The 21,232-nt window shown below is 42.1% G+C and overlaps 1 protein-coding gene across 1 annotated transcript; it reads right to left on the bottom strand.

Moving 5' to 3' along the window:
* On the bottom strand, positions 1 to 15,598 carry LOC110474914 (myosin-1B). The gene is made up of 38 exons (XM_077787433.1): positions 15,413 to 15,598; positions 15,166 to 15,309; positions 14,918 to 15,074; positions 14,581 to 14,608; positions 14,368 to 14,482; positions 14,196 to 14,288; positions 14,034 to 14,097; positions 13,858 to 13,956; positions 13,649 to 13,752; positions 13,430 to 13,568; positions 12,175 to 12,293; positions 11,923 to 12,072; positions 11,127 to 11,297; positions 10,400 to 10,709; positions 9,643 to 9,719; positions 9,260 to 9,347; positions 9,056 to 9,173; positions 8,692 to 8,815; positions 8,473 to 8,609; positions 7,486 to 7,741; positions 6,454 to 6,696; positions 6,177 to 6,353; positions 5,950 to 6,095; positions 5,772 to 5,862; positions 5,294 to 5,683; positions 4,817 to 4,943; positions 4,166 to 4,284; positions 3,654 to 3,850; positions 3,087 to 3,270; positions 2,835 to 3,000; positions 2,545 to 2,669; positions 2,047 to 2,355; positions 1,742 to 1,945; positions 1,202 to 1,327; positions 937 to 1,107; positions 745 to 849; positions 384 to 479; positions 1 to 153 (listed from the first exon to the last, which is right to left on the bottom strand). Exons 1-38 carry the CDS (start codon positions 15,596 to 15,598, stop codon positions 1 to 3), a joined length of 5,808 nt encoding a protein of 1,935 aa, XP_077643559.1.
* Between the last annotated feature and the right edge of the window lie 5,634 nt (positions 15,599 to 21,232).

Raw genomic sequence — 21,232 nt, 5'->3', positions numbered from 1 at the left:
TTACTCTTCACTTTCTGCCTTCTTGCTGATTTCCCGGCTCTTGGCTCGGAGCTTGTTGACCTGTGACTCTGCAATGTCAGCCCGCTCCTCGGCTTCCTCCAGCTCGTGCTGGATCTTGCGGAACTTGGAGAGGTTGACATTGGACAGCTCCTCCTGGAGATAGGAGGAAGCATAAAACAGGTTTTAAAACAGTTCCACTGTAAAACCACTAGGTGAAAATATGAAATAAAGGAAGTGAAACGAAGCAGAGACCTACAACCACAATGTTGAGACCTACTACCACAATGTTGACCTGGGTTCAAACAGAGCTACACAGGGGAAAACATCAACACAGAATCTCACTTCCACCTGGATAAAGACTGACTGAACCCAGTGATACTTACAGCCTCCTCAGCTTGTCTCTTGTAAGCTTTCACCTTAGTTTGCAGCTTGTCCACCAGATCCTGCAGCCTGAGAACATTTTTCCTGTCTTCCTCTGACTAAAGAGAATGAAAAGACAGAGAAGCATCTCTTTTACCCTCCTCTGCATGAAATGGAGAGTAAAATTTATATTTGATATTCCTGCCCCGTAAGACAGAAGTGATAAGTGATATTGTTAAAATGACAACAAAGATAGTAACCTTCTGGTGCTTTCATTATTCTCCTTTTTCTATGTGCGATTCAGAACAGAGAGAAATCTGTCAGGGCTACATTTTGGGTTCCAGGAATAAGAGTGTATCAACATGAAGGAGATTCCTGCCTTACCTGGTAGGTGAGTTCCTTCACCCTCCGCTCGTACTTGCGCACGCCCTTCACGGCTTCAGCGCTGCGCTTCTGCTCAGCATCAACCTCCCCTTCCAGCTCCCGCACCTGCAAGGACAAGCCCATCCCTGCAGCTTCCCTGGCAATGTCTCTCCAAGGACACGCTCACTCAGGCACAGCCCCAGCCCTACACACCCTGGCCTCCAGCTTCTGGATCTGCTTCTTCCCTCCCTTCAGTGCCAGCTGCTCAGCCTCCTCCAGACGGTGCTGCAGGTCCTTCACCGTCTGGTCCAGGTTCTTCTTCATCCTCTCCAGGTGGGCACTGGTGTCCTGCTCCTTCTTCAGCTCTTCTGCCATCATGGCCGCCTGATCAGAGCAAAAGGTCAAAGCCATTTTAGGAATGGAGATATTTTGGGGAGAGTACATTCATCCTCAGCAATGCCAGGAGTGCCCAACTCACATCAGTGATGGCCTTCTTGGCCTTCTCCTCAGCATTGCGGGCTTCCTGGATGGTATCTTCCATTTCACCCTGGATCTGGGCAATGTCCGTTTCCAGCTTCTTCTTGGTGTTGATCAAGCTGGTGTTCTGTTGAGCAGCAGCAGAGGTTTGTTTTTGTAAGTTAATTATTTGAAATCAAGAACATTACAGGATTTTAAATAATTTAAGACATAATTATGTGGAAAAGCAATACCAGACATTTTCTAGTAAAATTTCTTTTCACTAGGGAAAAAGCATTTTGATTTTTTCTTTCTCCATTTTTCATTAATTTGAAAAAGTGCTCAGGAATATAATCTGTGCCACATCTCATCCACCAAGGATGGCACAGGAAATTAACAAAATTAGAGTAAGGGAAAAATTAAGAGTGCACACTTTTTTTTTCAGCAAAGATCTCTTTTAGTAACATGATAAATAATCCAGAAAAGAGGACTGTCTTCCTCCAAGTTGAGCATCCAATGGTGATTGGAATAAAGCATAAAAGTGTTTACCAGATGACCTCACCTGGCTGTGGAGGAGCTGAACTCTCTCACTTGCATCCAGGAGCTCCTGCTCAGCCACTTTTCTTGACCGCTCCGTCTGCTCCAGGGCTGCCCGGAGCTCCTCAACTTCAGCCTGCAGCAGGTTTGCTCTGCGCTCCACCATGGCCACCTGCTCCTTCAGGTCTTCTTGTGACCTGAGAGCATCATCCAAGTGTATCTGGGTGTCCTGTAGACCCATTGAACGAAATTATAAGCAGATTTAGAGCTCCTGTGGACTGAAAGTATTTATCAAGATATTTCTCTACAGGCAATTTCTGTTTAACAGACCTTGAGCACTCCCTGTGTATTTCTCAGGTTCTTCTGTGCCTCTGCAGCCTGGCGGTTGGCATGGCTCAGTTGGATTTCTATTTCATTCAAGTCGCCCTCCATCTTCTTCTTCAGCCTCAGGGCTTCATTCCTGCTCCTGATCTCAGCATCCAGGGTGCTCTGCATGGAGTCCACGACTCGCAGGTGGTTTCTCTTCATCTGTTCAATCTCCTCATCTTTCTCTGCTATCTTCCTGTCAATCTCAGACTTCACTTGGTTGAGCTCCAGCTGCAGGCGCAGGATCTTCCCTTCCTCATGTTCCAGGGAGGCCTGGGAAATAAAAAATAAGAATACTTTTCAGGTGACAAATGTTGAACCTGAAGCTCTGAGTAAAAAAGAGTACTATGTTTAGATAATAAGTCCACTTTTGTAAGACCTCTTTTCCACATTTCTCTCAGAATGAGATAAGCAAGATAGAGATCCAAGACACAAAAGACAGGAAGAAATAATGCTGTGTACCTCAGCTTCCTCCAGGGAGGCTTGCAGTTCAGATTTCTCCTGCTCAACCTGCTTCTTGACTTTCTCCAGCTCATGAATTGCCTTTCCTCCCTCCGCAATCTGCTCCGTGAGGTCGGAAATCTCCTCTGTGGGAACAAAGATCAATGGCATGGTCAGGCTCAGAGCAGAATGGGAAGGGCCCTGTCCCACCAAGGTGACAGGCAGCTCTGCAGACCTGCAGGCACAGACCCATGGCCAATGGAGGTGATGGCTGATAGTGAGAAAGGCCAGGGAGGAGCAGAGGGACTTACGCTGCAAGTTCTTGTTCTCCCGCTTCATTGTTTCCAGGTGGTCCAAGGACTCCTCATAGGCATTCTTCATCTTGAACAGCTCCGTGCTGAGAGAGCGCGACTCCTTCTGCGAGGCCTCCAGCTCAGCCTGCGTTTCCTCATACTTCTGCTTCCATTCTGCCAGGATCTGAAGAGAAACAGGGTGTGAGTAGGGCTGTGGCCATCACGGGGCCATGCTCTGGCCAGGAGTGCTGGTGCTGGAAGCCAAAAGACCTTGTCAAAGTTCTTCTGCTTCTTATCCAGAGCAGCACAGGCAGCATTGGATCTCTCCACATCAATCATCAGGTCTTCCACTTCATTCTGCAGCCTCTGCTTTGTCTTTTCCAGGGAGGCACATTTGGCATTGACAGCCTCAACATGTTCCTCTGCATCCTGCAGGCGCTGGGCCAGTTTCTTCCTGAGAGGAGAGCAACACATTGCCGTGTTTGAACTTGGATGGGTGTCAGTTCTTTACTGTCATGAGTTTGTCACTTTGGAAGTTTTGATCCAAATGCTTTCCACAATATTTTTTATTGCCCATGAGTGCATGCAGCAAACAAGATCTATCACTCCTGTGTCTTTTCACTTAAGGAGGATTAGGCCTGTCTTAGTACTTCTAGTCCTAAAGCCTGTTTTCCCTTCCAATCTGTTTTTCTCTCCCTCCCTCTCTTCCATTTTTTCCAAATACACTATATCCTTGCCTTTGTGCCACCCTTGTCTTAACCCACTCTGAGAGATTCCAATTTCCCTTGACCAGTTTCGGTCTGCTCCAGTCATTTGCCATCCTGCTTCCCCACGTACTTGGCCTCCTCGAGCTCCTCTGTGCGCTGAATCGCGTCCGTCTCGTATTTGGTTCTCCACTGGGCCACTTCGCTGTTGGCCTTGGACAGGGCTCGCTGCAGCTCCCCCTTGGCCTCCTGCTCCTCCTCATATTGTTCCCGGAGCAAGTCACAGTCGTGGCGAGCGGACTGCAGGGCGTGGGCCAGGGCGTTCTTGGCCTGGGGGAAGAATAGCAGTGTGACAATGAATGAAAATATCCTGGGAGTTCTCCTGACAGAAATGCTGATGGGCACTGATTCTGCTGTGAGTAAATGGCAAGCTACTGAATGAAAATGGGAAGTCTGGGAATCTGCAAAGGAATTAACATGCAGGGAAGGAGGAACAAAACTAGTATGGCAAGGCTTACACTATATTACTTAAGTGGATTTTTCCTCCCTTTCATCTTGTTGATTCTGTACTTCCTTTTGTATCTAAAGCTTCTTCTATACAGAAGGAATCCAATGGACAATTCAGAATTTGGGGAGCCTTCTTACCTTTATCTCTTCCTCTAGATGCCTTTTGAGTTCCTCAATCTGTTGGGTAAAAGCCTGTTTTCCTCTTGACAGCTGAGAAATCAGAGCATCTTTCTCATCTACCTGGCGTGAAAATTCACCTGGGAGTGTTCAGATGAGTAAAAAAAAACTTGTTATCACTTACATAAAAGTATTAATCTTGATAATAAATGCCCATATACAAATACTTTGACTTAAACTTTTACTTCTTTCCTGGATTCCTAATCACTGATACCCACATTTCTTAGAGGCAAGAAATGGTGTATCATGTAAAATCCCACCAGACTTACTCTGCATTAAGCCTTGAGTTTACAGAATGAGTACTACAGTGCCATCCAGAGGGATTATGACCCATGGGAATCTCAGGAGGTTTAACAAGGCCAAGCAATCCAGACAAGGCCTCATGTGATGAGTAGGGGGAACAATCACTCTCTGCTAACCCGTTGGCAATGCTTCTCCTAATGCAACTCAGGATTCTCTCAGCATTCTGTTGGCCAACTTCATCACAAAACACTCTTTGGCTCAGTTTCAACTTAGTTCATATTCAATCCTTCAAGACTCCAGGTGAGTTTTACTTATTTTTAAAGGACACAGGTAATATACAGTATTCTATTAAAAACATAAATATCTTACCAGATTCTGTTTGTAGCCGAGCTCTTTGAACACTAAGGTCATTAATTATGCGCTGTTGTTCCTCCTCCTTTGTCTTAATTTCACTGAGCTGATCTTCTAGTGAACGACACATCTTCTCCAGATTTGCCTGTTTACATGAGGAATGGAAGGAAAGATATTTAATGGTTCACCTTATAATTTGTGAGAATATGAAGTCTTATAAAGTAAGTAAGAATTATTCAGAAGCCAAAATTTCTCAGTTAACTGATATATATTTCCATGAAGTTTGTGTCCTCAGTTCCAACTGTATATTCCCTGCCCAGGGTAGGGTGGATGAAATGATATAATCAAATTGTTTGAATAATACTGAAATGCTTAAACACACATTGAGGTTGGAAAATGCAATAATTTATTCTAAACAATGACTAACTAAAATTTCTATGTTAAAATATAAATATCTGATTATGTTTGAATTGATGAGGAGAAATATCTATGTACCTTGGCTTTGGAGACGGACTCCATGTTGCTGGCCAAGTCGTCAATCTCCATCTTCAGCTCACTCTTCTCCTTCTCCAGCTTCTGCTTCACGCGTTGCAGGTTGTCGATCTGCTCGCCCAGCTCAGCTGTGCTGTCCGCGTGCTTCTTGCGCAGGGCGGCAGCCGTGGCTTCGTGCTGCAGCGTGGCCTCTTCCAGGTCACGGCGCATCTTCTGGAATTCTGCCTCTCGCTTCTTGTTCATCTCAATCTGAGCTGCTGTGGCCCCTCCTGCTTCTTCCAGGCGCTCGCTGATCTCCTCCAGCTCCCTGGACAGGTCAGCGCGATGCTTCTCTGCTTTGGCACGAGAGGTTCGCTCTGCCTCAATTTCCTCCTCCAGCTCCTCAATACGGGCCTGCAGAACACCAGGGACCCTTCACACCCGTGCCCTCCTCCTGCCTGAGCTGAGCCTGAGCAAGGCAGGGGAAGGAACAGAGACTTGCCTGCAGCTCCTTGATCTTCTTTTGAAGTTGCATGCCCAGGGCTTGCTCATCCTCAGTTTTACTTTGGATCTGGCTGATTTCAAAGTCTTTCCTTTGGGCCAAGTGAACCATGTTAGAGCTCAAAGCAAAGAGACAAGTGCTCCAGCCCAGCACTCAGGTGCCCCAGAGCCACACTTACTTCTTCAGTTTCTCATCCAGCTGCTGCTTATCATTCTCCAAATCCATGATGCTGTCCTGGGCCAGCTTCAGGTCTCCTTCCAGCTTCCTCTTAGCTCTCTCCAGGTCCATGCGCAGTTTCTTCTCTTGCTCCAGGGACCCTTCCAGCTAAACACAACAAGACCATCAGGGCTCTGCCAGCCAGGTCTGGCTCCATACCTGTCCTGTTCCTGCTCTGTGTGTGCTTACATCATCCACTTGCTGTTCCAGCTTGGTCTTGGCTTTGGTCAGAGTATTGACTTTGTCTTCCTCTGCCTGCAGGTCATCCAGGGTCTGCTGATGGGCCTCTTGGAGGGCTTTCTTCTCTTTAGTCAGCTTGGCAATGGTCTCGTCCAAGGCTGCCATCTCCTCAGTGAGGTTTTTCACCTTTGAGAAGAAAGGGGCAAGCACAGGCAGAAAATGGTGCTTAAAATTTTCTAACAAGACAAGTCTTTCCAGAGTGCGAGTGAGTGGTTCTACCTCATACCTTATTTTCAGTGGCGTGTTTTTCCTTCTCCACCTTGGCCAGTGTTAGCTCAAGGTCATCAATATCTTTCTTCAGCTCTGAACATTCATCCTCCAGCTTCCTCTTCTTGGCTGTCAGCTCTGCATTCATCTCTTCTTCTTCTTCTGCTCTCTCTGTCAACTCCTTAATTTTGGCTTCCAGCTGGATTTTGGTTTTGATGAGCTGGTCACACCTTTCCTCAGCATCAGCCAAACCATCAGCTTCCTATATGATTAATTTAATAAAACAGTTTTCAACCTGGGACTAGTCTCTCAGATGTACTTTTAGTCTGTAGACATCTAAATGGCATCAAATACTTGCTTGTAAATGAACTTTTAAGGAGATGAATGATGCTACATTCTTATTTCGAGGGAAAAAGGGAAGCAGTGAACTTTCACACTGTGTTTCTTGAAGAAGCAGGGACCATAAATGCTAGAGCCCTTACTCCTTCAGCTGATTTCACTTGTGATTCTCCAAACTAAATATGTTAGGACATCCAGACAACCTTAATTGGTCAGTTGATATCATATCAGAACGGTAAAGTATATGAATTTCTATAAAGATGTGATAGAGACTCCGGGATAGCTCCTTTGGTTGGAGCATGGTATTAATAACACCGAGGTTGTGGGCTCAATCCTGATATGGGCCATTCACTTAGGAGCATCATGATCCATCTGAAACTCTTCCAACTCAGACTATTCTGTGATTCTAATTGCTTCTGTTAGTTACTGTGCAGGATTAAAATGACATACTGCAAACTCTAATATTTGCTGACTGGAAATTGATTATTTCTCTCATGATTTAAAAGCATAAGGAACCATCTGCAATAATTAATTGCAGATATAATAAGGTTTCCTGATTTCAACTTAGCAATTCTATGTGGTTTTTATTCCTATTTTATGAAATATGTGTATATTTTAAAATAATTGTTATTTTGGGATAATATGTCTTACTGATACATTTAGGATGATTTTATATAGGATGTTACAAGTAAAAAAGTTTAGCAATACTCACAGCCTGCACTTGGAGCTGCAGGTCATTTTTCTCCTGCACCAAAGCCACCATTTTCTCCTCAAGCTCCTTCCGCTTTGCCTCAGACTTTGCAAGCTCCTCTTTGGTTTTTTCAAACTCTTCCTTCATGTTGGCCATCTCCTTCTCAGACTCTGCACTCTTCAGCAAGGGCTTGATCTTGAAGAACAGCTTCATCCATGGCCAGTGTTTGACATTCATGAATGAGCGAACATTGTACTGGATGCAGAAGATGGACTCCCTGAAAGGTAATAACAAAACGTATTTTGGTACATATTTTTAAATCTATAAAACATATTTAGCAGTATATGTTAGTATATATAACATGAAGTTCAACACATAATACTTCTTAATTGTAGATATACGTAGTATCTATATATAGTATATTTGTATGTATATATAGTTCTGTATATATCTATGTGTAAAATATTTATCATTTATTATTCAGTAGATATTTCTTAATAATATTTAGATCACATTTTATATATAATAGATATATTTCCCTGAAAACCTTCTAGTGTTATGTAGAGTATCAACCTGTATGTAAAGTTTTGGAGTCCAGGTGTTTGGCTTATTTTTATGGCCAATGAAAAGGAACACTTCTGTAAGTTAACTCAGTCACTTTTATGAAATTTATCAAAGGGAAGAGGATGCTTCTCATATGATAGAAATATGTCTTTCTCTCATTTTATTTAGCAGTGACCTAAAATAGTTTGCTTAGGCTAGATATTAAGTTTCACAACACACATATGCTATAGCTATTTAATGACTTCAACAACGAAGTATTAAAAAAATTGTTTTCCTAAGAAGGACTTTTTTACTACTTCATCTGTTTTCAGGGTATACTTTCATATTGGCAAACTGAATTAATGAGAAATAAATGAATCTTTTTGTGAAGCAGCTTATTTTCAGTTTTGTTCATGCCATTAGTATCTGATTACAATTGTCCCAGCAAGCCAAGTAAATATCTACCTCCTCTCCATCATTTTCTTGAACTCCACCCTCATCAGGTAACCCCTACACATGGCCTGGGTGCGGGTGATGAGCTGTGCCAGCTTCTCATCCCTCATCTCCTCCAGGAGTCCCAGCAGCCCAGCTTTGAAGAACACCTTGAGAGAGGCAATGTTGCAGCACATCACTATCAAGTAGAGAGAGCAAAGCCCAGGCAGGCAGTGAATGGGGGGTTTGTACCTTGGTGTGTCCAAATTTGTACTGGGTGTGGTCCACATCGATTGACCCAAGGAGCTTCTCAGAAGCCTTCTTGCTATCGATGAACTGTCCCTCAGGGATGGCACTGGCATTAAGCACCTTGTATCTGTGGAATCAAAGGAAGATAAGGAATAAATAACAGACCTTTGAAAATGTCTTTTTTTTTTTTTCTTCTAAGTAGCTATAGAAAGAACCTAAATGACTCACTTGGACAAATTACTTCTGTATATCTAAATAAATAGAATAGTATATCTAAAGGCAACTTCCACAGTACTTAAAACAATTAGGAAATGCAAATGATTCAGCATTTGTTGATATGGTGGAGGGTGATGAAACGTAATCTCACCTCTGTTTGAAGTCAGCATAGAGGATTCTGCTGGGGAACCCTTTCCTGCAAATCCTGATCCCTTCCAGCACGCCATTACAGCGCAGCTGGTGCAGCACCAGCTCGTGCTCCATGGCACCTAATAAATCACAGAATGAAATTGTATGTCATTTCACTGCACAAAGAAGATCAGATATATCACACCTCTGAGCTTCAACAACTTACCAGGTGTTTTTGTTTCATTAGGAATAAGGCACCGCACAAAATGGGGATGTGTACTTCTCAAATTGCTCATCAGCTTGTTTAAATTTTCCTTAGGAGCAAGAACAAAGCCTTGAGTTTAGAAGTGTCACTTACACAATCTCAATAGCAGGTGAAGATAAAAACGCTGCAATAAAACCATGATAAGTAATTTCTTTACAGAACTTTTGGGCAGTTCTGAAAGAATACTTCCCAATATTCAGTAAGAATTCCTCTTTACTAGAAGCAAATTATTTTATCCTTTCTGAACACTAAGATATATTAGATCAATCTAAGGCATTCCTGAACGGAATCTTCTGTTTTTCTTTTCATAATGTGGTAAGTTTAGAATGATTATTCTACAGTACCCGGAAGAGAGCCGAGACGGTCTGGAAAGAAGAACCCTTCTTCTTGGCGCCCTTCTTGCCACCACCACCACTGCTCTCTAAAAAATAATAATTTTTAAAATATAGATATAAATAATAAATAATAATATAAATATTATTTTATAATAATAAGGACGTAAAAAACAAAAGCACACAGAATCTGAAAAACCTTATATGTTCATCTTAAAAAATCTAGCAAAAATAATAATGTGATCAAAATTTGCAAACTCAGACTGTGGTTAAAGTTACAAAAAGAAGCTTGAATTTTTCAGATGACAGTAGAAGCAAATCTCATTATTTCAAGCTGAAATTTAGAAAATAGAGTTGGGAAAAAAACCATAAGATTTTGCATAGAAAGATATTTGAGGAACTGAACAAATAGCTAGTAAATACACCAAATGTTTATGTATTCTTATGTCTAAGGGTGTGCATAAATTTAACAGCACGTTGATACATTTGACTGCACTCACTGAAGTATTTGAGAATGGTCCATATTGCAGAAATTTGGCTTCTCAGCTAGACTGGCTTAATGGTCTAGTACAGCTGCCTCGTTCTAAAACCTATACCTCTATTAAGGTCTCTAGGGAGCAGTAACATCCTTTATTAGACTGAGATCCAAAATGTAGATGAGGTTTTGGGTTTTCAATTTTAGAAATGTAAATATCATTGCAAAATATGTTTAAAAATTTTTCATTTCTTATTCTGTAAATTATAGTAGAACTGATTTCAAAAAAATCACCTGCTTCTGCCCCACCAGCAGATGCAAAGAGCAAGGCCAGGGTCTTCAAGGATGACTTCTGATACAGCCCCACAACAGTTTCATTGAGAGGGTCCTTGTTCTTCTCCAGCCACCCAGTGATGTTGTAGTCCACTGTGCCAGCATAGTGCACCAGGGAGAAGTGGGCCTCAGCCTTGCCTTTGCCAGGTTTGGGCTTCTGGAAGTTGTTGGACTTGCCCAGGTGCTGGTCATAGAGCTTGTTCTTGAAAGAGGTGTCAGTTGCCTTGGGGAACATGCACTCCTCTTCCAGGATGGAGAAAATGCCCATGGGCTGGGAAGAATAGCAACATGTGAAGGAAATGTGGAAAGAAGATACAGAGGCAATGTATGTAAGAAAGAGGAATGGAAGATAAAAGTTATACCAAAAAATCCTGCTCAGTGTGCGTAATCTTATGTTTCCCAGAAAGGACATTTTGTTAGTGGATATGCCATGAGTTATACAAAAACAAGCTCCCTTATAAGATTCAGGGTTGGGATGTAATAAAGATCTAGCATGTAAAAATTAATTTTGTACATGTTTGGTGAAAGTGGAAAGCAAAATGAATTAAAGTAGTAGCATTCAGATATAAGGAAGAGTTTAAACTTCCTAATATGCTCTTCCTTTAAAACAAGACAGAAAATTTCTTAAGAAATATTAATATAGAGATTTTATAACTGAAAAACTATTAAGCATGTGGGGGCAAATAACCTTCTCAATGAGCTCAATGCAGGCAGCCAGGTCCATGCCAAAGTCAATGAACTCCCATTCAATTCCCTCCTTCTTGTACTCCTCCTGCTCCAGCACGAACATGTGGTGGTTGAAGAACTGTTGCAGTTTCTCATTGGTGAAGTTGATACACAACTGCTCCAGGCTGTTGAACTGCAGAAGGCAAATATTTACTTACTTGTGAATTTCAGTTCCAGGAACACCTTCCATCTTCCAATAGGCTTTATTCTTATCCCATTACGGTCTCCAGGACTGGAATCTTGAATTTCTAGTGCTGGAACTGGACAGGTGTCTTGCATATTCCATCCTCTAATATATCTAACCTTTTAGGCTCTGGCACTATCTCAACATATTTCTAAGCTCTGAATTGATCTGCAGAGCTTAGTCCAAGTCTAGCTTTTCATTTGTTTTAATTTGTGTGCATGACCACTGTATTCCCAAGAATTCATAGGAAATCTGGCTTCAGCATTAATAAAATCTTCCTTTAAAAAGACATATATTAATTTCCTCAAAGTCTCTCTGCTATTATTTGTCAGCGGTTCAACAGTTTTCAATGCATTTTTCACTTCTTCATTCAACAACAAACATCTACAAATACATACAGCTCTGGGGGATACTGCATGCAATGAGAACCAGAAGGATGCCTTTCCTAGAGGAAAGGCAGGATTATCCAATAAACAGAAATATCCCATAACTGAAATAAAGCACACCCCAACCCTAAATATTCAAATTTCCCAATGCCTCTTCCAGGAAATCTTTACAGAGATCCTTCTCTTACATCAAAGATCTCAAAGCCAGCAATGTCCAGGACACCAATGAAGTACTGCCTGGGCTGCTTCGTGTCCAGCTGCTGGTTGATACGAACAACCATCCACAGGAACATCTTCTCAAACACAGATTTTGCCAAGGCACCCACTGAATTGTACACCTAAGAAAAGGTTAAAGGAAAGCTATGATCTGCAGCAGAAGAGAAAGACTGAAATTTTTAATTCAAGTCTTTTTTTTTTTCCTATTTTCACTTGTCTCTTACCTGCTGCACAGTTTGGCCTTTGGTCACGTATTCATTCCCCACCTTGACGCGGGGGTAGCAGAGGGCCTTGAGCAGGTCTGCTGAGTTCAGACCCATCAGGTAGGCAGCTTTGTCAGCAACTAAGGAAATGAGCATAGAGCAGGATCAGATATTAGCTCTCCAGTGAAAGGGTCTTGCAGTAATTCAGATTTCTACAGAAGCCTCATATATGTTACCATGTCCTTTAAAATATTGTAGTTTTTCTTGACTTGCTATTTTTTTCTGATTTAGTCTATATGATTAATAAAGGTAAATGTTATTCCAGTATTTTTACAATGAACATGCAAGAGGGCCATAAAAATGGTAGATCAGTCAATTTCTGAATAAACAGAATGGGAAAATGGTTGGTATTCAAGTACACTGCACTGAAAATTGTAGTCAGCAATACTCTCCTGTCAATGGAGAGAGAGAGGCAGATCAGTGAGGTATAATGCTAAAGGTATGACAAGGATATCTTGTACAGCTTTCACAGTCAGAATATATTGTACCTAAGGATAAATATCAAACACATTAAGTCTTTCCCAGTTCCCATTTTATCTGCAGCTAGATTAACAAATACAAGCACCACAGCACAGCAGATAATCTGTCATCACTTTCCAATTTGCTGTCTGTCTTGTCCCACGGTGAAGCTGATAGCAAGCACCCGTATTATTTACAGAGTTCTTCAATGTGAGAAGGCCAAACCTCATTATATAAGATTTATACACAGATGCTAATGTTGAGCTGCTTTTATGTGTTATTTCCAACAAGACATTTAAAGCACATACATACTAGAAAGATGAAACAAGAAGAAAATTTCAGTTTTGTAGATATATATGTATGTATATGCACACTGTGGTTGTATATAGGCTACTCTGCTATAATTATATAATTATTCATTAGTACTTGAGAGATGTTCCTGTTTCTGTGTCAGGTCTAGGAAGTTTCCATCCAAAGCAAAGTTTGCATTACTGTTGCCTGACTCCTACTCTGACAAAAAACAGAAGCATGCTTTAGGAGTCACTGGACTTAATTTTTTCCTTTGTTCAAAATAATCTACAGGTTCCACTGAGTTGTGTTCCTCCAGAGAAGTTCTCTGGCTAGACCCACTATGACTCTACAATATTGACACCAGGGAAATGCACAGGCTGAGTCAATCATTCTGACCCTCACGGGCTGCCTACAGCTCAGTGAGTGTTCATTGTCTCCCGTGCTCTGGGATGGGTTGTGCTGGTACCTTCGGTGCCATCAGGCTCTGCCTGCTCCTCTCGTTGTTTCTGCTTGAACTTCAGGTTCCCATAGTGCATGACAGCCCCTGTCAGCTTGTAGATGGCTGTTTTCTCATCTGCACTGAAGCCCAGGATGTCAATGGCACTCTGGCAAAAGAGTTGTTATGGTGAGTACCCCAGCTGTTAAAGGTCAGAGAAATTAAATTTCATGTGAGAGAAGTACTTACGTCGGTAGCCATCAGCTCCTCCTGGTCGTTAATGCTGGGAACTGTGATCTCACCCTGACTCACATACAGATAGTCATAGGGGTTGGTGGTGATCAGTAACATCTCTGAAAAGAAGGGCAAAACAGAGCCAGGTCAAATACAATTGACACAGAAAGGAATTCAAAGTTGTTCCATGATCTTTGCATGGAGGAGTTCATGATCTTTCCTACCAATTAGCTCTGGCTTCTTGTTGGACATGATCTGATAAAAGATGTGGTAGCTCCTTTCTGCCTTGAGCTGGAAAGTGACTCTGGACTTCTCCAGCAGATCTGGAAAGTAGGACACAGTCAAGCACAAGAAGTGGGGAAGGCAGGAGGGAAGGGAGATCGAGCCAGAAGGGTCTTACATGTTTCAATGTCAGCAGAAGCCAGTTTGCCTGTGGCACCAAAATGGATTCTGATGAATTTACCCTGGAAGCAGCAGGACAGTAATTTGAGATTTATTTTGCCAATCTGGACAGCAAGAATATTCAAATTAGTGTTGACAGTTGTCCCAAGTAACAACTCACAAAGCGTGAGGAGTTGTCGTTCCTCACGGTCTTGGCATTTCCAAAGGCCTCCAGCAGTGGGTTGGCACTGATGATTTGATCCTCAAGTGTCCCCTGAAGGAGATATCTTCTTGTCATGGTCTAGCTCATCAAGAAATTGGATAGTTGCAGGTTTCTATCCCTGGGACCTCACCTGCATTTTGCCTGAGGTCTGCTCCTCCTTTTTCTTGTCCCCACTGGCTGCAATTGTTGCAAAGTACTGGATGACACGCTTGGTGTTCACAGTCTTCCCGGCCCCGGATTCTCCGCTGCCCAAGCCAAGAGAGAAGCAGAGGGTGCGTGGTGAGGCAGGAGGGGCCCTGGCACCGGGCAGCCCCGCAGGGACCCGCGCAGGGGGTGTACGTACGTGATCAGGATGGACTGGTTCTCCCGATCTGTGAACAAGGCAGAAACATGGTACTTAAAATTCATGAGCAACAGAGAAAGAATGAAACATACATAATTTAATGTTTTGCCTGATGTCAGCTTGACTTGAACAAGCAAACCTTTCCAAAGCACATCACTTAATGTAGAGGTGTCTTTAATTTAACACAGTGGAAAAAATGCTATGAGGATAGCAAACTCCAACAGATGTGTGTGTCAGAGACAAGAAAGGAATGAAAAAGTCTTCACTTTGCTGAGACAGAGTATCCCTTCAGAGAATTTCATGGTCCAATGCCCCTGAGGCAGACAGAGCCACTCACCAGTGAGCATGAACTGATAGGCGTTGTCAGAGATGGAGAAGATGTGTGGAGGGGCCTCCTGGCGCTTCTTGCCTCGGTAGGCCAACACCACCTCGGGGTTGTACACCGGCAGCCACTTGTAGGGGTTGACGGTGACGCAGAAGAGACCCGAGTAGGTCTGTGAGGAAGGGACACAGCACTCAGGCTTCCCCTGAGCCTGGCCCAGCAGCTCCTGAGGCTGCCCAGAGGAAGCTGCTGCTGCCACTTACGTAGATCATCCAGGCTGCGTAACGCTCTTTGAGGTTGTACAGCACGGCGGGTTCGTGGAGGTGGGTCATCATGGCCATGTCCTCGATTTTGTCATACTTGGGAGGGTTCATGGAGAAGATTTGATCTTCCTTCACGGTCAAGGTCTGTCAGAGGGCAGGAAGGTAAGAGCCAGAAGGTCAGAGGACATGTCAGCTAAGAGCCAGAGTGGGAATCTACTCTTGTTTGTAAATTTATCATTTTACCCACCTCTCCCCCTTCAGTCTTGACAGTGATTTTTCCTGGTTCCCTGCTCTGGATTGTGCTCTTCACATAGGACTCCTTTGCATGTACCACAAAGACAGATGACTTGGCATCAAAAGGTTTGTTCTGGGCCTCAATTCTCTCCTTCTCTGACTTTCGGAGGTAAGGGGCAGCCTCCCCAAAAATGGCCATCTCAGCGTCTGTAGACATGGCTGCTGCTTGCTACACGTAATGCAGCAAGTATCTGTGAGGATAGAGAATATATTAAAATAGAGGGTGATGGAATGAACACTTTTATAGCATGTTATTGCTCTTCCTTAGGTATCAACTAAATTGCCTTTTCTTTTTCTGCTAATTCAGAGTTCTCTTCTGCAACTTTTTTTTTTTATTATTATGATTAGTTTTTGTGGTCAGACTGTTAGTTGTACTGGACAATTTCATTTACAGAAGAATGCTTTCTGTGTTTTTGTATTTGGGGTCCCAGCAGAGGGAGGACATGGAGCTGTTGGAGTGAATCCAGAGGAGGCCATGGAGATGCTCCAAGGGATAAAGCCCCTCTGCTCTGAAAAAAGGCTGTGAGAGCTGGGCTAGTTCAGTCTGAGGAAGAGAAGACTCCAAGGAGACCTTCCAGCAACCATTCTTTACCTAAGCGAGTTCCAAGAGACTTGAAGGGGAGCTTTAGACAAAAGCCTGGAGCAACAGGACAAAGGGGAACAGCTCACAACTGAAATAGGATGAGTTTAGATCAGATATTAGGAAGAATAATTTTTACAACAAAAAAAAATTACTTTGCCTTCTTAGCCAAAGACAAACTTCATGACACAAATTGGTGTTATCAATTCAAGTAATGGGTGGGATTTCCTGACTGGTTTTGTCCATAAGAACATGTTTTTCCACTTGATTAATATGTTATAACTCAAATGAGACCATTCCATAACTCCATGTTAAATGAGACCATTCCATAACTCCATATTATAACTCAAATGAGACAAAATAATCATGGAAGGTTGAAAAATTGTGCCAGATTTTCACCAGCAATTTTAACATTGCTTATATTATCTCACATTTTCTTACAAGATTCCTAACAGGAATAATACTAACTCTTCCTAGGAGGAATAAGATTGCTATATTATATATCTTAGTATATACTATGTCAGTATATATATTATGCTATTATATATTACAGAATATTAGTTTATATTTGTGTATTGTACCTATATTGTACATTGTGTTATTTTATAGAGACTGGATGCTCTTCTCAGAATATATCCTTCTGATACTATCAAAAACTATAATATATATTGTAGTTTAGTAAGCATTAATATATGTATGTAATGTGTCAGCAAACTGACTTTTAAAAGCATTAAACTGTTTTCTTTCGATTGTTTTGTTTGACATTTCCTGAAATTAATGCTATGCTAACTCTCCTTCACTGATTCAAAGCATGCTGGTTATATTCCTTACAAGATTGCTTGTTGACGTTTTATAATTTTGAGGGATATATTCTAGTGACAACATTTGATAAAATTAATATAAATTACTGTAGAAAGTAAACACAAATAGTTTATTTTCCTCAGTGTAAATATTTAAAACTGAATTTAGATGCAGTTTCATCTCTCTTCTTCCAGTTACCAACTAGGTATAATCCTTTATTCAGTTCCTTATGATTACAAATATTTACTTATATAATTTTGTCACAATTAGGCAATACTTTCAGAGGCAGAAACAAGCCTATAAGGAAGCTCAGATTGAAATGCTTGCTTTTAGCATTTTGATGTTTTCATACACAAAATTCTAACCATGTTCCTCAAGTTTCCATGTGAAAAAAAGAACATATTAACATTATTTAAATATATATTTCTTTTCCTGCTGCTTCACAGTCAGTGTCATTGACCCTTGATATTTGATATAAATGCAAGAAACCCTTCCCAAATAATTGGAAATTATTATAATTATTATAATTTGAATTTCTGATGGGGTTTTTTTGTTGTTTTTTTCCCTCAGGACAGTTTCTCCAGGAACTGGTATCTACTAGAGATCCCTGGGGAGAGTGTGGGCAATGCTGCAGTGATCAGTACTTTAAAGATCACACTCTTTAAGAATCTTGTGGCAAAAATAACATCAATCCAGCCCAATTCTCATACTGCATTTATACCATGGACACAAATATAATGACTACCAGGATTTCCAGCATACCTGCATAGAAGCCTTGCCTTACAGCAACTCTACCTGTCCCTAAAAAAGTGAAGAAATCAAGACCTTACCTTTTGTGAGACAAAGGATTGCAGATTGGAAGACAGACAATATTAAGGAACAGAATTAGTAACTTTCTTCTTACTGCTGCACCCCAGGCAACATTGATAGACTGAAAACAAATGGATGTTTGGAAAGCAGACTGAAAATCCCAGCTGACACTGGCAGACCCCCATTGAACAAATGTGAGCATCCGTAGGAATGCACTGGAACTTGTGGAATGCAGAGCCAGTTTCCCTTCATTCCCGACCTCCCTAGTCCCAAGCCCTGAAACTCTTACCTTAGAGATTTCTGAGAAAGGACAAGACACACAGATCTCAGGGCACTTTTATAGGATCTGATCTGCATAAGTAGCCACCACCTCCTCTTTCTTAGGTCAAAACATTTCTGGCAATCTTAACTCCTAACAGAATTGCGATTCGTATTAGAAGTGAATGGATATAATTAGACATAACAGGTCTGTGAATCAATGTCCTATAAATAATTTGACAAGAAAGCATGAGAAGGGGGGGGAAGTGGGAGGGTGTGCTAAAGAAGATGAAAGGGGCTTCATTGGTTCTGTAATCTATCAGATGCTGACTCGCACAGAAAAAGTGAAGAGTAAGAGCCAGTGTGTCTTGTAGGAAACCTGTGGGGATGGCGACAAGTCACAGCTCCTGCCTGCTGCAAGCATTTGGAGTCCTCAGTGTGGAAAAGCAGGAGGGGTCCTACTGAGAGGCAGGAATATTGCTGGAGGAAGAAAATCCCAGTGCAGGAGGAAGCATCTGAAAAGGAACAGAAGCTGTGGAAGTGAGAATCAAGAGATGATAAGAATGACCAAGGACTAGAACGGAGTAAAGCCAAAGCAAGTGAAGAAGGGAAGAACGAGTCTGAATGTAGTGATAAGGAGGGATATGTGAATAAAGAAGAGGAAGTCCCTGGAGGTGTTTGAGAACAGGCTGGATGAAGCACTCAGTGCCATGGTTTAGTTGATAAGGTGGTGTTAGGGTAAGGTTGCACTCAATGATCTTAAAGGTCTTTTCCAACCTAGTTGACTCTGTGATTCTGTGAATTAAACAGAGATGTGATTCCAGTTGGCTAACAGCAAGTCACCATAGAAAAAATAAGCAATAAAAGACCAGAACAAGTTTAGCCTAAAGATAAAACTTCAAAGCCTGAGGTCATCAAGTTAAGTCCCAGACAAAAGGCACAGGAATCAAATTCTTGTTTTTGCAGATAAAGGTTTTCAAAGATCATATGAACAGCACTATGTAAGCGTTGTACTGAACTTAAGAGATATATCCTATTGGAATCAAGAGAGATGGCTGCTGTCTTAACATAGGGTAGTCATTCAACATTACTTTTGAAAATTAAGTGTGCGAGGAAAGATTTAATAAACTTACATCCTCTAAACTCGAGTCAGTCATACCGTGTGCTGCTTAGGAAGACAGGCAACTATTTTTAGAGAGATCTGAACCTCATGATAGTTTGTGTAAAAGCCAATCTACTGTTCTGATCTCTGGGATATTCCTTATCCAGATTAAGGAAGGAACATGTTTTATGTTCACAAGGATCAGAGCGGTGAAGAGAACAGTGGAACCATTCACTTTACTGAGAAGCAATTTCCTCCCCATGCAAGAGATCTGGATTTGTTCAGGGTTAAGGGGTGTATGGTTTTGGGTTGGTTTTTTTTTCAGTGTGGGGTTTTTGGCTGGTTGGTTTGCTGGGATTTTTTGTGTTTTGGGTTTTGTTTGTTTGTTTCTTTCTTTTCATGTATTGGTCTTCACTTTCCAAACTACAGTTCCTACCACAAACAAGGAAATCTGAAGTGAGTCACATCTCAGCAGCTTCACCTGTCCCACAGCAATTACCTCCCCAATTACAGTACCAGTTGTGCTCCTGTCTCTCTTAGCATCTCCTACTCAGAGGTCTGGATAAGAAAGTGAGGTAATTCCTTCCTCCTCTTCTCTCAGCTGTCTGTGTCTCTGTGATGGCACTGTAATCCTGGGTGTGGGAAGGAGATTGACAGACATCAGTTTCATGGTTGGAGTAAATCGCTTGGATAGGCCTGGCTTTTGCAATAAACAGATTCCCTTTTGCACCTGCCTGCATATCACTCTGCATAGTTGCAGTTCAAGGCTCTGGTGGGGGTTTCCCATCTCTCCTGTTGTGCCCAGCCAGTGTCTTGCTCCCACTATTCCCCTCCCTGCCTCGCACAGCTCCCCTCCCACGCCCTGCTTTTGCAGCAGAAGGAGCTGCATGTAGGTGAGCAGCTACATGGGGAAATACAAATGAATTAGCATTAGCAGAACAAGGTTTTCCCTCTTGTGCTTCGTTGGCAGAGGCCCCTTTTGGTTATTGCAGCTCCTGAAGCTGGCTCCAGGAACATTTCCACCAGTGTTGTGGCCTTTGTGGTGGGCAGGAGTCTTGTGGGGCCCCACTTCCAGCCAGGATCTGTTCACACAAGGGTTCTGACACAGCAAAAAAACCTATGGATGGAGGATAAATGCAATGTGCTGGAAGAGCAGAAAAGAACTTTTTGCTGCTCAGCTCAAGCGCAGTTCACTCGTTCACCCTGCCACCTTTTCTGAAATGCAGCTGGGACAAAACCAGTGATCTGTTAATGGAGGTCTCTGCTGAGCCCTGAGAAGAGCAGGGCATTTAGAAGCACACTGACACGTCCTGTGATGGGCCATGCAGCTGGGCTGGGCTTGACACCACCAGAAGCACAGGTTCTGCTCATACAAAGTGTGCAGCAAGGGCCCAAAGAGTTCAGAGGAGCACCAAAAATCCCAGAGATGCTCAGCTGTGATGGATCCTAAATGATCATTTCTACAATGGATGGAGTAGTGTCCCTTCCCAGCTCCAGCTGTCATCTGCTGCTCAAATGTTATTTTCATATTTAATTATGAATATTTATAATATTAAAGCAGTGGTTTTACTGCACTTGTAGACTGGCTGAAAGATTAGGAAGGATATCCAAAAGGGACATATGAAGGTCAGCTAGAGACTGACAGTTCTGGTGGGATGCCCAAAGGTGTTTAGGACTTGCTTTAAATAAACATCAAGTTTGAGAGAGCTGCTAAAGCTTGACAAAATACCAGCCATGTCAGTATCCCATTCTGTGTCTGGCAAAAACAAGTTTATCAGCAGCAGGAGGGCCCATCCAGCTTTGCTTTAATTTTCCAGGCTCTTAGGCATGTTGAATGTATTCCCAAACAATCTAATTTACTTACCCAACTGTAAAGTGTGATCACTATTTAGAAACGTTATGCAACCAAAGTTGTACTTTGCCTTACTTTTCCAATCAACATATAAATATTGACTGTTTAGCTCAACTTAATGCAAAATACAATACTGTGGGCTAATAATCAGTTCTTAGGAAAATGAGCAGGCATAGTATGTTGTGAATGACAATAAACAGACAGAACAGTTAGGTTATGTATAGAGCAGAAGGGTTGAATCTAGAAAGGCAGTGGAAGTTTCCACTGAAATTATAAATTGAGTCCTCAGTCTTAGCTATTCATTCTTCACAGTATTTTAAATATGGATTCTACATGTGAATGGATATAATTTTGCACTATACGTGAAATA

Source organism: Lonchura striata, chromosome 19 (assembly GCF_046129695.1).
Source record: "Lonchura striata isolate bLonStr1 chromosome 19, bLonStr1.mat, whole genome shotgun sequence".
Lineage (NCBI taxonomy): Eukaryota > Metazoa > Chordata > Aves > Passeriformes > Estrildidae > Lonchura > Lonchura striata.
Note: the sequence above shows the minus strand (reverse complement) of the source record. Positions and strands in the feature narration are given on the sequence as shown.

Excerpts from the sequence above, each read along its gene's own strand:
- LOC110474914 (XM_077787433.1), bottom strand. The coding sequence starts at position 15,598 with ATGGCCATTTTTGGGGAGGCTGCCCCTTACCTCCGAAAGTCAGAGAAG. Across the intron at positions 10,710-11,126 it reads GCATTGAGCTCATTGAGAAG|CCCATGGGCATTTTCTCCAT; the intron begins GTTATTTGCCCC and ends TATTCTTCCCAG. Across the intron at positions 1,946-2,046 it reads ATACACAGGGAGTGCTCAAG|GACACCCAGATACACTTGGA; the intron begins GTCTGTTAAACA and ends ATGGGTCTACAG.